Below are 15,455 nucleotides of genomic sequence, written 5' to 3' on the forward strand. Positions count from 1 at the left end.
CTCTTCATAAACAAGGTTTCCTTCTAAAGAAAAAGTTTGATATTATTTTTCAAAAATACCTGATGCTTTCTGGACTTTTATTAGAATTCAAATATAGAATGTCACAGATACTTTTATGGTATTTGAAAAGATCTTCTCACATTTTCTAGGTAACCAACTTTCTGAAGCTGTAAGAACAATTCTGAAGGCCCTTATAGTCATCTGTATCTCTTTTATTCCATCTTTGCACACTCAGAATAAAGTTTTATTTTATTTTCATGTCATAAAATTATCAAGAGGGAGGAGGTTTTTGTATTTTTGTATTTTTTTTGATGAAATTGGAGCCTCTTTCAGGAGAGAGTAGGTTGTGGGATAGGAAAAATACATATAACAAACTTCCCTCACAACTGTTTCTTGCTGATTGCTGAGAGCCAAGAGATTTTTCAAAATATCATTGCACTTCAGCTGCAGTTTTGCTTATAGCATATTACTGGAGAGTAGGATGTCAGACGTACTGTGATGTATGTTGCTGTTACTTCCAGTGTTTTGCATTAGTACATTTCCATTTTCTTGCATCTACAAGAGCTTCCTGATTGTTATTTATAAATTTGGACTTCCTCCTTCTATATTCTTTTCTATTCTGTTTCTTTTTACTTGATGCAAAGAGCATAGCTGCAATTAAAAGGAGTTTTGCCATTTTCAGTACACATCAATTTTCAGTATACTAAAGAGATGCATATCAACAGTTCAGAGAATGATGACCTCTGCATTAAGTAATTTTTCCTCCAAAATAACCTAACCAAAAAAATTCTCCTATTGCAACTGAGTAGGTAGTATTAATACTTTTTTAAAAAGTGCATATAAAGAATAAGAAAAAGAATAAGGACGTATCCAAATGCACAATGTATAGTGTGTGTGAAGTCATCAAGACATGATTTAATCCCTAGTAAATATCTTACTGAGTTTAGTGACATTCAGGTAGTACTTAAAATGTTCACAGAATTATGCAGAAAGGAACATTACTTTCTTGACAGTAGGCATGAAGAAAGAAAAATGTTGGTAAAATTAAACTTTAAGGCATTTTCAGAAAATTGATTTTACTAAACATAGAAGTACTTCTGTATTGTTTACATTATTATTGTTTTTGTTTTTATTTATGTTTATTGTTCATGCTGAACTGTATCTTTTACAGTGTTCATACACTAGCTGTGGAAAAAAAACTCCATATATTTAAATTTGATCACACACCTTTTTACTTCTGTGACCTTTTTTCTTATATTCTACAATGACACCAGTAATGGAATGAAGGAAATCTAACCAAAATATTCCAACAGATTGTGACTAGATCTGGAATGATCTATGAAAATATAGGTTATTTCTATAAGTGTAAATATAAGTGACAATGAATTAGGGGGAAAGGAAAAGAAACGAGAAGAAATCAAAGCAATATGAGTACCAAATTGAACAATTGATATTAGTGACTGTGTTGAGCTTGCCAAAATTATCTCCCTTAGCACTTCATTTTGTACTCGATCTACAACTGGCAAATGCCTTGTAAATCTACTAAAGCATAAGTCTTTGTCTCAAAAATATGAGGCAACAAAACAGTAAGTAGCTTGCATCAATAAATTTAAGTGATAATGATCTTAGGGTTCAAGTGTTTGAAACAATTAGCACCTTCTGAGGTTACTTAAATGCCAACACACAACTGATTTCCTAGGGGAATTTTAAAAAGCCTCATGCTGCAAACAAAGAACTGAGACATTTTTGTCTTGATGAATAATTAAAATTAATTCTCTGTTTTGTTAGAAATCATTGTAATATTGAACTTTGGTAAAAATTAGAAAAGCTGGAGAAAATTGAGCCACAATATTCTCAACAATTTATTTGTTTTTTAAACATCACTCTATATCTTCTTTTTTTCCAACACTTCCTCCGGACTTACATGCTTTGCCATAATTCCATTAATTTCCATAAAACATAGGAATAGCAGTATAGATTACACAAGAAGGAAGAAGAAGCAAAAATGAGCAAGATATTTGTCTCCCAGTTAATACCGAACTATACCAAAATATCTGATAAATGCTTGAGCACTGGGATGTGAGAGGAAAGAAGTCAATACTAAGAATTAGGTTTGCTTTTTATGTATTCATGCTATATATATGGGAAAACAGATGTCTACATGCTGCTAAACATCTGTAAAACTGTGTTTTGTAAAATTATTGGATTGATTCAGAAGTGAATGAGTTAAATAGAATGAACTGTACGTTATGTGTGATCAAATAAAGTGTGAATTTTATAAAAACCCTTCTGTCCCAGGAATATTTGAATCATCACCAATTTGATTCTTGTTAGATGATGGGCCCAGCTGCAGAATAATCCAGGAGAACTCAATAAGTTATACTGAGGGATCTGACTAATTGCGCATATTGCACAATAGGATCTCTCTAAGGCTTTGGCCCAAGTGCTAGCTTGCCATTAGCAATTCAGAATGAGATGTTAATGAGAGATTCAGAATGAGAAGTCCTGGCCAGTGTTACCTGAATTACAATTTTTGTTATGGCACAGACTTAGAACAACTGCATTTGATCAGTGTTACAGCCAGAGAAAAGAATACAGTGGGCCTTGTGTAAAATTATACATGGAGAGGAGAAGCAGAATGAAGGCTGAAACTGAATTCCTTGGGTTCAGTGAACCATTTGTGTTTACTAAGGCTGCTTGAGCAGCTGAAGAAGGAACTGTCATTGGCTGTTTCTACTTACTGTTGTTGTTTATGACATTGCCTTAAGAGCATGAAGTGGTCCTACAACATGAACAAGGTAGTGAGGGAGTGACAGATATACTGCAATCTGTTGACTGTTTCTGTCTGCCCAGCATTTTTCACCTGTTCTTAAATAAGTTCTTACAACTAACATCACTCATTGGCTCAGCTTTGGCTGGCTGTGGATTCCTTTTGGAGCTGGCTGTACCTGGCTTTGTGCAACCTGGAGCAGCTCCTGGTCTCTTCTCACAGAGGGCACCCCTGGAGCCCCCTGCTACTAAAACTGTCATATAAGCCCAATACAGAGTCACTTTATTGAAAGGACATGATCTTCATATCATGCAAAATGTTTCTTGAACATCTTCTGAACTGCTGTCTGTGCAACAGTTACAGATCAAGGAGAAGCTTCAACTTTCTTTGAGGAGAGACTTCAACTTCCAAGCTGAACAAATTTTGTGTGAAAAGAGGGAGACAAATTGATCTCTGCTCTTATTGCGTGCTTAACCATGGTGGAAACTTAGGCAGAGTCAGCTTTGGTTACACAGGATTTATCTACTTTTTACATCTCAACTCCATTTTATATAGGAGTACTTAAATTGGGTTAATCCAGTGTAAATGTTATATACTAGAGCAACTACTAAAGAGAGATAAAATATAAGCCATATTAAAAATAATAAAAATTAAAAAAAAAAAAGATAAACAGGTAAAAAGAGAGAAAATGCATCTACTCCTTGTATAAAGACAGACGGGAAGTTTTTGTTTGTCTTGCTGGATGGACTCAGCTCTCAAATAGTAGTGAACTAAGAAAAAGAAAATAATATTGAGCAAGAAACCAAACCCTCACAAGTTGTTTAGGTCCCTAGAAAGGTCCCTAGAAAAAAATGGCAACAGAAGAGTTGTCACCATTGCTGTGAAATCAGTAATTTATGAAGAAACAGGCAGTACCAGAGATGGAATACAAGAGGTTAAATGGGATGCTAAACACCAGTAGCGTAGTGGTGACACTCTGAAAACTAGTCCCTGTATAGCAGGCAGGATCAGATAAAGAAGTTGCTAGGTAAAGTCGCAAAGTGTGGCTAACAAAAAGGTGTCAAGCTGAGAAGGTTAATTCAGTGGGAAATATTTCATTGAATTAATTAAGTCCTCCTCTGCTGTAACCACTTCTTCTATACCAAAATGAAATCTAACTGCTAGTAGTTAAAAGATGATAGAGAAATCATATATAGAAGAGCCTGCAATTTGGGATGAATTGGCTACAGTTTTGAGGTAGAGAAGTCTGGTGTAGTTGGGGGGTGGTATTTTTGTTTCAAATACAGAAACAAATGGCTATTAGACCACTGAATGGCAATCAGACCAAGAAGTGGTATTGGTATTCTCCATTGTACTGGATAAGACGATCAGCAGAGAATGTAAGGACAGGGCAAGCATTTAATTGTATGTTCCTAGAATAATATACTAGCCACCAATGATTTGTCATTCAAGAGTTTTCTAAGAAAATCATTGACTCTATAATAGTTTTTTTGTTTGTTTGTTTTTTGAACTCATCCAATTTCTTTTCATGTATTTGTGGACTTAAAATATTCATAACACCTGATGGCAAGATGTTCCACTCCTACTTATTGTGGCATGAAGAAATTTAGAACAAATAAAAGGAAGCTGTTTTTCCTTTGGTGGTTAATTACATAGTCACGGGATGTTGTTGATATCAAAGTGTTGGTTTCAAGAGCCATTGAACAAATTTATGGAAGGAAAATCCAGCTAGAGTGATTAAATGCAAAAACAGAACTTCTGACTCTGAAAGTTTGTAAGTTGCAAATACATGAAAACCAAGAGGATACCTTAGGAGAAGTATGCCCTGCCCATAAATCCAGGTACAGAATGTTAATCTGATTGATCTTTGTTATAGCTCAGATCAGCTTCCATATGTTCTTCACTGAATTTTCAGTATTGCTTAATGACCTTAAAATTGAAAGAAAACCAAATGAAACTCATTTTGTTGTTCTCATTCCTTAGCTCCTTCCACACTGATAGTCTAATGTAGAGTTAGTTTCTGAGCAAGATTTTGTAAAGTGTAGGAAAACTTCTTTGTACCTCTGTTCTCTCTGTTCAAGGAGGTCTTATCAGGTATTTATGAGCATTTCCTTCTCTCTCTGATGATATTAGCACAGAGTGCTGCTGAAAGCTCTCATGTCACTTTAAAAAGTTTGATATATCCATATGCAGATGACAGCTGTGGGTTATTCCTTCTCACCATAAGGGATATCTATCCTTCAGTATCTCAACAGATACCAAAACAGTTCCTTGGGTTTCATTTTGCTCAGACAACTAGAGTTGTGCCAGAATGTAGCTAACTGAGAAACAGCTGGGCATAGTTATCCAATAGCTAGAAATCTAAATATAATCATGCATCTGAACAGTGCATCAATTCACAACAGTTCTCATTGTTACTTGTAAAACTGCAGATTTAACTAGATCCATCAAATTACAGGTACCAGCTCTCTTGCTAGTCCTGTAATTACTCAGGCCTGTCAATGCCATAGGAGTCAGAAAACTTCATGTACCAATTCCACGGAAATTCTCATTCTCTGCATTGAGGATTAACTCTGTGTCACTCATGTGGCCCTGAGGGTTTGAGAGTACACCCAGGCATTCACTAGCCACCATACAGCCCTCCTGACAGCCAGCAGCCCTCAGAGGTTGGTTCAGCTTCTTCTGATTTCAGTGTTGTGCTCTTCATACAGCCCTGTGCAGCAGAGAGGAAGGATGACCTGCTACTGTTAGGATAAACTAGAAGGTCTCACTCATGTTTTCAGCTGCTGTGCTGTCCTCTCCAGAGAGGTTTGTTATCCCTGTGCATCCGTTACCCTTCAGGCAGTACTTTCTCCCTGTTTGTTCTGATTCCTTTCTTGATAGATGATGATTGTCTTTATTTGTCAGCCTTTCTTTCAAAGAGGATTCAGAAAGGTCAGCACTTCAATCCCTAAACTCATTCCACTCCTTTCCTATGCAGCAGTTCATCTGGCTATTTTTCATAATTAAAATAAGTAGTCCTGCTTTCTTCAAAATGGACTTTGTAAGGCATCATCTGTGATATTAATAAGTCTTTGTCTCAATGAGAAGTTGAGACAACTCACACATCTCTGCTTGGTGATTTCCTGGTGTGACTTGTACATGCAATCTCTACCAAGCCATTGTGTTAAGTGATGCATTTAATGTAATTATCCATTAAAAGTTTTGTTTGCTATTTGTACATGGATTATTACTGGCTCCTGACTGAGGCTAAGCACAATAATTGATATGTTTGGGATGAGTAGCTCTCAGCCCCTTCCTCCAAAGAAAATTGTATCATGTACTAAATCGCATGTATTTGAAGTTATAGTTATGGTACTAGATTTCTCTGACAAAATGCATTGCAGCCATCCTCAGTATCTCAACATGCAGTCAAGATCAACCACACGGCATATCTGTCTCCTTTTATATATGAGTCAAAAGTGAGCTGGCTGCAGTTCAGCTCAGCAAAATAGAGATGTTAATGACAGTTTAAGTGAAAGAGCAAAACTATCTAGCAAAAGCCACGTTGGCTCCTTTGAGTAGTATTTTTAATTGTTTAAGTGTTTGACTTTTTATGAGGGATTCTTTCCCCTTCATTGCTGTTAGTCATGCTCCAGTTAATAACCAAGTCAGTTTCTTGTCATCTACATGTGACTTACCCTGTAGCCTCCTCTTTTTTTTTTTTTTTTTTTTTTTTTTTTTCCCTAAGGATTTAAGTTCTTATGCAAGCTTTTGTTGTATTGTAATTAGATTGCTATGTAGCATTGCTCATGGATCTAGTTACCATCACTTGGTGAGAACAACTCAAGAACTCATTTGGTTATAGGCTGGGCACTTCTGTGGTGCCTGATCTTTTTGTCTTTCAACAACCTTGCCCACATTTAGGGATATATTAGGGTTTGGCAATAGATGACGGTGAGCAGCAATAGGGTCTTCTGGGATCTCTGAAAAAGTGATGTTATAAAAGGGCTTTAGGAACTTACTAAGATGAATTTCCCATACTAAAGGCAGGAAGAAACCTTTTCTAACTGCTTGTCTCTCTGTCTCAGTAGAGCTATTATCTTTATCTGAATGGTTATTTTTTAATGCTTGTGACGGACTGTTCTGTTGCTTGCAGGAAAGAATGTTATATACAGTATATGTTGTGAAAAGTGACGTTAAACAAATGTGAAAGTCTGCTTTCTTCCATCTCTATTGTTTTTCCTTTTGTTTGTGTCCAGCTTTTTGTCCATCCTCAGTTTTAAATCCTTTTTCTTCATTTCTGGGAAACATTTTGGACCATTTTTACAGTTTTGCTCAGGGAGCAGACTGACTCTTCTAATTAATTGTGGTGGCTTAAAAGGCTACATGGTAGGCTTGTAACTGAATCTCATTCAATAAAACCCCACACGTACTTTGGACTGATCAGTAATATATCTCTGCAGTGCAAACCTTTATACTTTAGGAAAGACAAATAAAGCTTTCAGCATGTCTTCCAAGGAGAAATGATGAGTGGCTGGAAGAGTATTGTTTTCATGAAAGTGTCTTTATAAACATGCAGAGACCAAATAAATAAGAAAGAGGAACCCTGTTTATAATAGCAATCTGAACTTCCCAGCAAATTTACACACTGTGGTCCTTGTAACTGCATATAGTGACTTTACTACAGTGAGAAAAAATTTTGTAGGCAAATAGTAGTTAAAGGATGCATAAAAGTTTTGTAATGCAAAAGTAAATTTTAGTATGAAGTATACTTCAGATAACAGATTGTACATCTTTATCATTTAAAATACAGAATTTTATTTCTCCATAACTTCTTATGTGTATACCCACTTCATGGGCTACAGCTTCCAACTGTTATTTTACTATCAACATCCTTCTTATTTCATATATGTATTCTTTTTAAACTTTTATTCAGTGAAACACTGAAAACATATGACATAGTGCAAAAATATGAATTATATTCTCTGATTTTAAGTTGGTAATAAAATCAAGTCAATAATCTCTTTTGCTGCAGGTTGAAATGGTGGGGTGAATGAGGGCAAAGATTTGGCTAAATGTCAGTTAAGTACAGTTCCTACGTATTGTATTTAAATTTCTAGAGTCCTTGGTTGCTTATAGAAGTAAAGAATCACAGAATCACAGAATTGTCTAGGTTGGAAGAGACCTCAAGATCATCGAGTCCAACCTCTGACCTAACACTAACAAGTCCTCCACTAAACCATATCGCTAAGTTCAACATCTAAACGTCTTTTAAAGACCTTCAGGGATGGTGACTCGACCACTTCCCTGGGCAGCCCATTCCAATGCCTCACAACCCTCTCAGTAAAGAATTTCTTCCTAATATCCAACCTAAAACACCCCTGGCACAACTTTAGCCCATTCCCTCTCGTCCTGTCACCAGGCATGTGGGAGAATAGACCAACCCCCACCTTGCTACAGCCTCCTTTAATGTACTTATAAAGAGCAATAAGGTTGCCCCTGAGCCTCCTTTTCTCCAGGCTGAACAAACCCAGCTCCCTCAGCTGCTCCTCGTAGGACTTGTTCTCCAGATCCCTCAGTAGTAGAATATTTAGCTGCACTGGGAATAAAAAAATGATATTTAAGTAAGGGGTGGAGGTGTATGGATGGAGGACTCTGCCTGATCACAGTCTTGATTCCTACACATTATGAGCTTGCCAATGATCCATCAAACTGACAAGGGAGCCTCTGCCATACTGATTTTTTTTTCTTTTAATAAGAAAGAAAAAGTTGTTCTATATTATGCAATTTTAAACTCTGCAGCAATAATCTGTATCCTTCTGAAGAAGTAAGAGGAATAATTCTATTCTGGCAAGTAGCATGCAAATAGAATACTTTTTCTTTTAGCATATTAATTCAGTAAGAAGATTAATATAAGCTTGCAAACTTCTTAGGCAAAATCTTTATTCTTTCAACAGAACGCAAAACAATTACTACTTGGATGCTGATAGTAAGTGAACTGTTTTATTGAATAGTTACAATGAAACATAGGAGGTTGGTGTACAAAAAATAGTTCATGTAAAGATTATGAGGAAGAATTTGTAGAGGAGGGAAAAAAGGGCAGAGGATATTGTTTCAAAATGGGAGATAAAGAAGTGTCTGCTACTAGAGAAGTGCTACCTACCATTAGAGTCCATTGTTAGGCTGACTTCCACTACAGTTTGGAATCAAATTCTGAACTTCAAGTACGTGTTTTATCAACACTGCTGCAAGCTCAGGAATTAAGATGGGACTAGATAAATTATTGATCAATACTACTCCAGTCAATGACTGATATTCAAATATTTTGCAATACTGACTCTTTATTTCTATTGTCAGTTCTGGTCACAATTTATGGTATGGTTATTTAAAATTGAAAAAAAATAAACGATGTAGTTATTAATGCAATTGAATAATTGCCAAACTAATTATCAGAAAATCCCAGAACAAGTCATGTTGAATGGATCCTCAGAAAGTCATTTAGTCCAGTCTTCTTCTCAAAGCAGGGCAAGGTATTAGAGCAGACAAATTAATTCCTAGTATATTCTAGGAATACTCTTAGAATATTCTTTTGATATTTTTTGAAGGCTTTGTGTTCTCCTTCTAAATGACAGACTCTTTAGTATATATGTGTATACACACATACGCGCGTGTATATATATATATATATATATACATATATATATGTATTTTGGACAGAGTGCTGAGCATGGATTTTAAGAACAAGTTTCTTAGAAGTCTTGTTAGAGATGGAACTTGCTTTACAAAGAGACACAATGGGTAATGTCAAACTTTCCTTCAACTATGAAAGTTCTGCTGACATCTAGTGTTACATTCCAAATTTTGCCTTGGGAAATGGTAGCTCTGAATGCAGAATAATTTTTCATTATTTATTTATTTATTTTTATTCTTTGTCAAAAGATAATATCAAAATTCGGATGTCCCAGCTCTGCTTTGGAAGGAAGACAAAAGGGGTTTTTCATGATGTGAGGAGGGGGTTTCCTGTTCTTTTACTGCAGCGTGTCCAAGGCAGAGTGCACAAGTTATTCGTATCTGGGCCATAAGATATTATATGTTGTTCAATTTATACTGTACAACCCCTCAAATTTATCCCTACCCAGTTGTTTATTTCTTAGTTCATTAAGTTATTTGTGATGGTGAATATTTTCTCTCTCTCTCATTTTTTTTTCTTTTCCCCAGTGTGACAATGCAAAAGGACTCAAAGCCTTCTATGATGCAATAAAATATGGACCTAATCATCTGATGGTTTTTGGTGGCGTATGTGCAACAGTTACTTCTATCATTGCTGAATCTCTAAAGGGATGGAATTTGGTTCAGGTAAGACATGAAATGAATTATATTCAAATGCTGAATATTTTGTACATCTGTCTTTTTTAATTTAGAACCTTAGTGTTTGATGCTTTGTAAGCTTAACATTTTGTGTAATTAGTATACCGCCATTCTGAAGGTCAGTGCAGTTACATGTAAATAAAGACAGCCACTTTTATATAGTACTAGATTCCAAAGCATGGCATTGTGCTCAAAATATGTGAGTGTGGGACAACAGTTGTTCATCTCAGCAGATTAATTAATTAAAATTAATTTGATGTATCTCAAAAAGCAACCTAAAAGTTCAGTCATGCTAGGTGAGCAAATCTCAGCTCTAAACAAGGTAGAGGAACTTGTCAGTCCTTAAACTATGGTACACTGGGGTCTTTACTCAGTCTCTACTCAATCATAATGCAATAATTCCTATTGACTTTAAAAGTGTTAGGAGTACATAAATTGTAAGTAGTAACTGTGCAAGAGTTTCAGTATTTGACTCACAGAGCACATTTATTCCCAGCTGTTCTTTCTGACTTTCTCAAAGGTCAAGTTTGTGGAAAGGTTTCTTCTGCTGAGGAATCAGAATTTATTAATATTAATCTTTAAAATGCAGATGATAGCAGTATGATTTTCTTCATTTCTTCAGTCATCTGCCCAGTAATGATCTGGAGGTTGATAGCTGTTCAGGCAATGCAGGCAGCAAGTTTTGTTTTTCAGCTGTGGAAAAACCTCGGCGTCCTACCCAATATTTGTATTGCCCAAAGATATAATTTTTATCTTGCTTTATTAATATATATATATATTGTGTAGCAGAGTGATAAAATAATAATATATAGCAATCACTTGAGGTTTCACTTACAAACAGATCCCTCTTTTCCACCTGGAATACTCACTGAGCAGAGTGCAGAATGAACAAATGAAGCATAATTAAGTTTGTGAAGAAGATGATGATCAGAGTACAAATGGGAAATTCTTAGGAGGATAATTAAAGTAGCTTGTTAACTGTGTTTGCAATGCTTGTCATATCAGACTTTTTTTTTTTTTTTTTTTTTTACGCTTCAGGATTATTTTTTTCTGATGTGAAAAACATCAGTTCTACTATGGAAACAAAATAATAGAATATCTCTGGGGAGAGCTGGGAGAGAAAGGGAAAGCTTGAAACTATCATTTACCACTCTGTAAAAAATGGCCTAGTACATGGGCTATAATGAAATGTGTGGCTGGAGCCCTGTTATTTTGGAATTTGTCACATGGAACTTCCAGATGATGTAGCTTGTTTTAAGGAATGGGATTTCATTGTGCCAAATCCTTTTAATTTATGCTCAAGTTCTGCCTGCTAGAGCCTGAAAATCTTTTTTTTTTTTTTTTTTAAATGCAATTGCTCAGTCAATAAGTAAAGGCAATTAGAAAGCTTCTAGTTGCTTTTAAATGGCTGACTTTGTCAATATATGTGTTAACTTATATAATGATATGAAGCATTGCTACCAGACAGCATCTGTTTTTCTGTATTTAAAAACTACAACTGTGACAAAATCCTAAATGTTATTAATGATACCAGTATATCAAGGGATTCTCTGTTGCTTGGGTTCAGTGTCCTGCAGGCACTAGATCAATCCTCACATGGCATAATTCCACTTTGTGGCAGGTTTTTGTATATTGATTGAACGATGAAAGAACACAAGTGATAGTGTGGCTGGGGAGTGTGGTGAAGCTTAGTGGATGGTACAACAAGAATGGAAACAGTTTGTGGAAGTGTCGTGTCATACAGAAACAGCAATATTTGTATCTGCAAATCAGCGTGTATGCATATATATATCAGCATATATCTGCAAAATATGATGTATAAGATAGTGGGAAAACGAAGTATAAATCCTTCCACTCCTCAGAATCCTCTGTCTTGAACATCTTTGATTAAATATGTAACTTGAATAGATGGAATAGACAGAAATCTGTAATTCTTGGTAGTGGAGAGATAATATTCAGCCTGAAAAAATACAGGACTGTCCTCCCTCCCTTAAAGCTTGAAAATTCACCTCAGAGAATCAGAGCAACCTCCCATAAATAGTTATGTAAATTTGTGATCATGCTAAAGTCATTCTGTGTTGCAATCTAGAAGAAGGAAAACAGTGTATGTAGACAAAACCTAAGGTGACATCGTACTGCTGAGTAGAGGATTTGCATTTGGATGTCTGACTCCATTGTTTTTCTCTGGTGCAGGCAGTCGTGAACACAGAGCTCTTAACCCTAGCAGGAACATTTGATTTGATCTGATTTACGCAGGTGTCCTGTGACTGTGCAAAGTGATGACTGTCTTCCCTGCAAGAGAAATGCAGAATACTGGGAGTACTGGGGAGAATAGGGAAGAAAAGAAGGACAACAGAACATTTACCTTAGCAAATCAGATACAAGGCCGAATGCCTGGAAAACTTTTCTAGAAGCCTTTTAGCCCTGAATTCCAAGTTTCTGTCTAACTGTTTTTCTTCCACTTGGGAGACTTTTTTTCTCTCTCTTTTTTTTTTTTTTTTTTTTCATTTCTGCCTCTTCCCTATTATCTCCAGTAAAAAGTCTCCAAAAACAAGAAATCAAATAAAAGGCAAAAAGTACAAATGTGCTGGAAATTATTACATTGCCTTTGTTACTCAAACAATGCTACATGTATAATAGTGATGAGAGGGAGGAAAGGGAGATAATTTTCTGCAAGAGAGCTGTGGTCTGTACACTCCTTACTGTGTTCTGTTGATAAAGACAGTGTCTTTACTTCACTGTGTGAAGTACAGTGACTTTTGCTTCACTGATAAATTGAGTTTACCGGTGCCCCGCAACAGTGTGAAATAAGGGAGACTATCCGAGCTTAACAGTCTTACTCTGAAGGTGCCTTGTTCTGTCTTATTTTCATACTGTGTCTAAACAGAAGGTACTTTTCTTCTCCCATCTTGACAAATTTTGATTTACTTATAATCAGCAACAGAATGGGAGATTTTGTTCTCAACCGGCTGTCTTCAGCTGCTGGCTGATTCAATTATCTCTTACTGTAAAAAAAAGTAATGATTTTTTAATGGTGTTCTTTGAATCTGTGGAAAAAGCAAGTTGTTTTAGACAGCAAATACTTATTTCATCCTTAATGACTTTCACTGAGATATGCTAGGTGTCACAACCTGTTTCTGAACACACATTCTTAGAAGCAGAGGCACATACACCCATTCCTTAGCTTCTCAAACCTGGAAAATTGAGAGCTTCCCTGTGAGCCATTCCTGTGTGCCAGCAGTCATTACTTTGCTGAGTGACAGCCTGAACACAGGCTGGGGACTGCTGCTACGGCTTTGATCTCCCATCTGTGGTGTGCAATCAGTTTGAATCTTTGGCATTTTGCTTATAAAGTGCTAATACTATTCTCTGTATCTGGCAATGGGTCATAAAGGTTTGAAGGTGTAACATGGGGCATTTTCTTTGCTGTCAGGGAAATACTTCAGTATGAAATTCTTCAGCATTCATCTTATCTCCATTCCCTTTCAATGAGTATTTGAGGCCATTAAGCAGTGTAAAGAAGAATCACTGGCAATATCTGCACTACACTGAAAATGACTAGTTATGTATTTTATTTTATACACCAATACGTTCCTGATAGTATCCAGGTTGTCCAAAATGGAGGAGATTGTTCATAATTCAGTCTTCCTCTTCTGTTTCAGGCTATCCATCAACTGTTTATCTTTCCATGTGAATTTCTTATACTGTCAAAACTGTCTGGTTTGTTTAGACTGTTGTTTCACCTATTTTCCATTGTCATCTGTCACTTTTTGTTTCCCAATTGCCATGTTAACATAAGAATTTAAATGGGATGAGGATTTTGACCAAACTGGCCACCTCTCTCAATTTGTTGAACTACTTCTCCACTTTGGAGATTTTTCTTTTTCCTTTATTGTGATGTTTACATTCTCTTACAGTCTGCTTCATTTATCTTTTCTGTCAACTCTGGAAATAAGCCTCTTCCAGAATCAGTATAAATATTACCACTTCCTTGAAATATCCTCCCTCCACATATTTAATGTAATCTAGTCATAACTGCTGGCTTCTAGACAGGTAACTGCTACAGGTCCAGTGATTAGATCATAATGACATTCACAACACAGAAACCTTGTTTAGGATTCAGAGTCTCATGTTGGAACGTTTTCTGAGAAAACTGTAGGTACTCTAATCATGATGTATTGCTCGCTTCGTGGGCTGGACTTCTGGCAAAAAAAAGAAGTCTCCTGTATTAACATGGGGCAGCTTCATCATAGAAAGGGAAACTCCTTTAGTTCTCTAGCTTGATGTCATGGAGTATTAAAGAGCCTACCCTGAGATTTGTTATATTATCACAGAAGTCCATAGGCATTCAAGATCCAATACCTGAATTGCCAGAAAGACTGCTGATGAAATTAATGGAAATCACTGATGCTCTTAGCCTTTGGTTTCCTTCTGAAACAAGACTGATGTGATTTCATTGCCAGTTCCTCCTGATAATTTCTGACCACTGTCCAACCAAAACCATATTTTAACAAAGAACTTCCCAAAGATTATGAGCCTCTACACATTTCTGCATAAAGGAACTGCTGGGGAGAGGGATCCAAATGAAGGAAAGGCTGTGACATGAGCATGGAGGTAACTGGGAGCCTGCCATTACATTTGTTGCTTCTTGTCCAGCTGCTGATTATGAGAATGTGACTGATTGCACTGAGAATTTTAAAAGCAGTGGAAAAAAGCAGAGAAAATGTGGACAAGTGGTAAAGCACAGAAGATTATGAAGCAGGATTTAAGGTGTTTTTGTGTGTAGAATTGTAGGACACACTATATGAAAACAGACTTTATTTGTTGGCTCTGTTACTCATTAAAGTACATGTTAATACAGCCTATAGCTAGTGTTTTTTAACACCTCCATAACACAAATCATCTCAGAGGTTTCTATACTGCCCACTGAATCATATTTCTTCTTGTTAATGTCAGGATTTTCTAAATCCTTGTGCTTGTTACTTGGAGCTCTGGCATGGGCACATAAACATTTTGAAAAAAAAAAAATAAATCACGTTCCTTGTCACGTTTGTTTCAGCACAGTGAGTTTGTGCTACTTTTGCCTTCACTGCACAATTTCCATGTATCATTAGTCTGAGCAATGAAAAGGGCATTTAAACTAGTCTTTGGCTAAGAAGATTAGCTACTTCTATCTATGAGATGCAGGCGGTCCCATTTGAACAGACCAGTCTCCCATTGGAATATGACCCGGCACACCACAAAACTAGAGTCTTTGGCTTCTCAGCCCTCAATTCACTATTATCACCGTTTTTTTGTTTTCTTTGCTTTCCTATTTTATCTCCTGGGATTGGAG

The 15,455-nt window shown here is 36.2% G+C and overlaps 1 protein-coding gene across 8 annotated transcripts in view; it reads left to right on the plus strand.

The window, feature by feature from the left end:
• Positions 1–15,455, plus strand: part of GABBR2 (gamma-aminobutyric acid type B receptor subunit 2) — a 492,905-nt gene that overhangs the window by 97,221 nt on the left and 380,229 nt on the right. For 3 of the 8 annotated variants that reach the window (XM_068671237.1, XM_068671240.1, XM_068671241.1), the window contains one exon: positions 9,971–10,108. In XM_068671237.1, the coding sequence (XP_068527338.1) occupies positions 9,971–10,108 (138 nt within the window). The other 5 variants (XM_068671238.1, XM_068671239.1, XM_068671243.1 and 2 more) reach the window with 5 other exon arrangements.

Source organism: Anas acuta, chromosome 2 (assembly GCF_963932015.1).
Source record: "Anas acuta chromosome 2, bAnaAcu1.1, whole genome shotgun sequence".
In the NCBI taxonomy this organism is placed as follows: domain Eukaryota; kingdom Metazoa; phylum Chordata; class Aves; order Anseriformes; family Anatidae; genus Anas; species Anas acuta.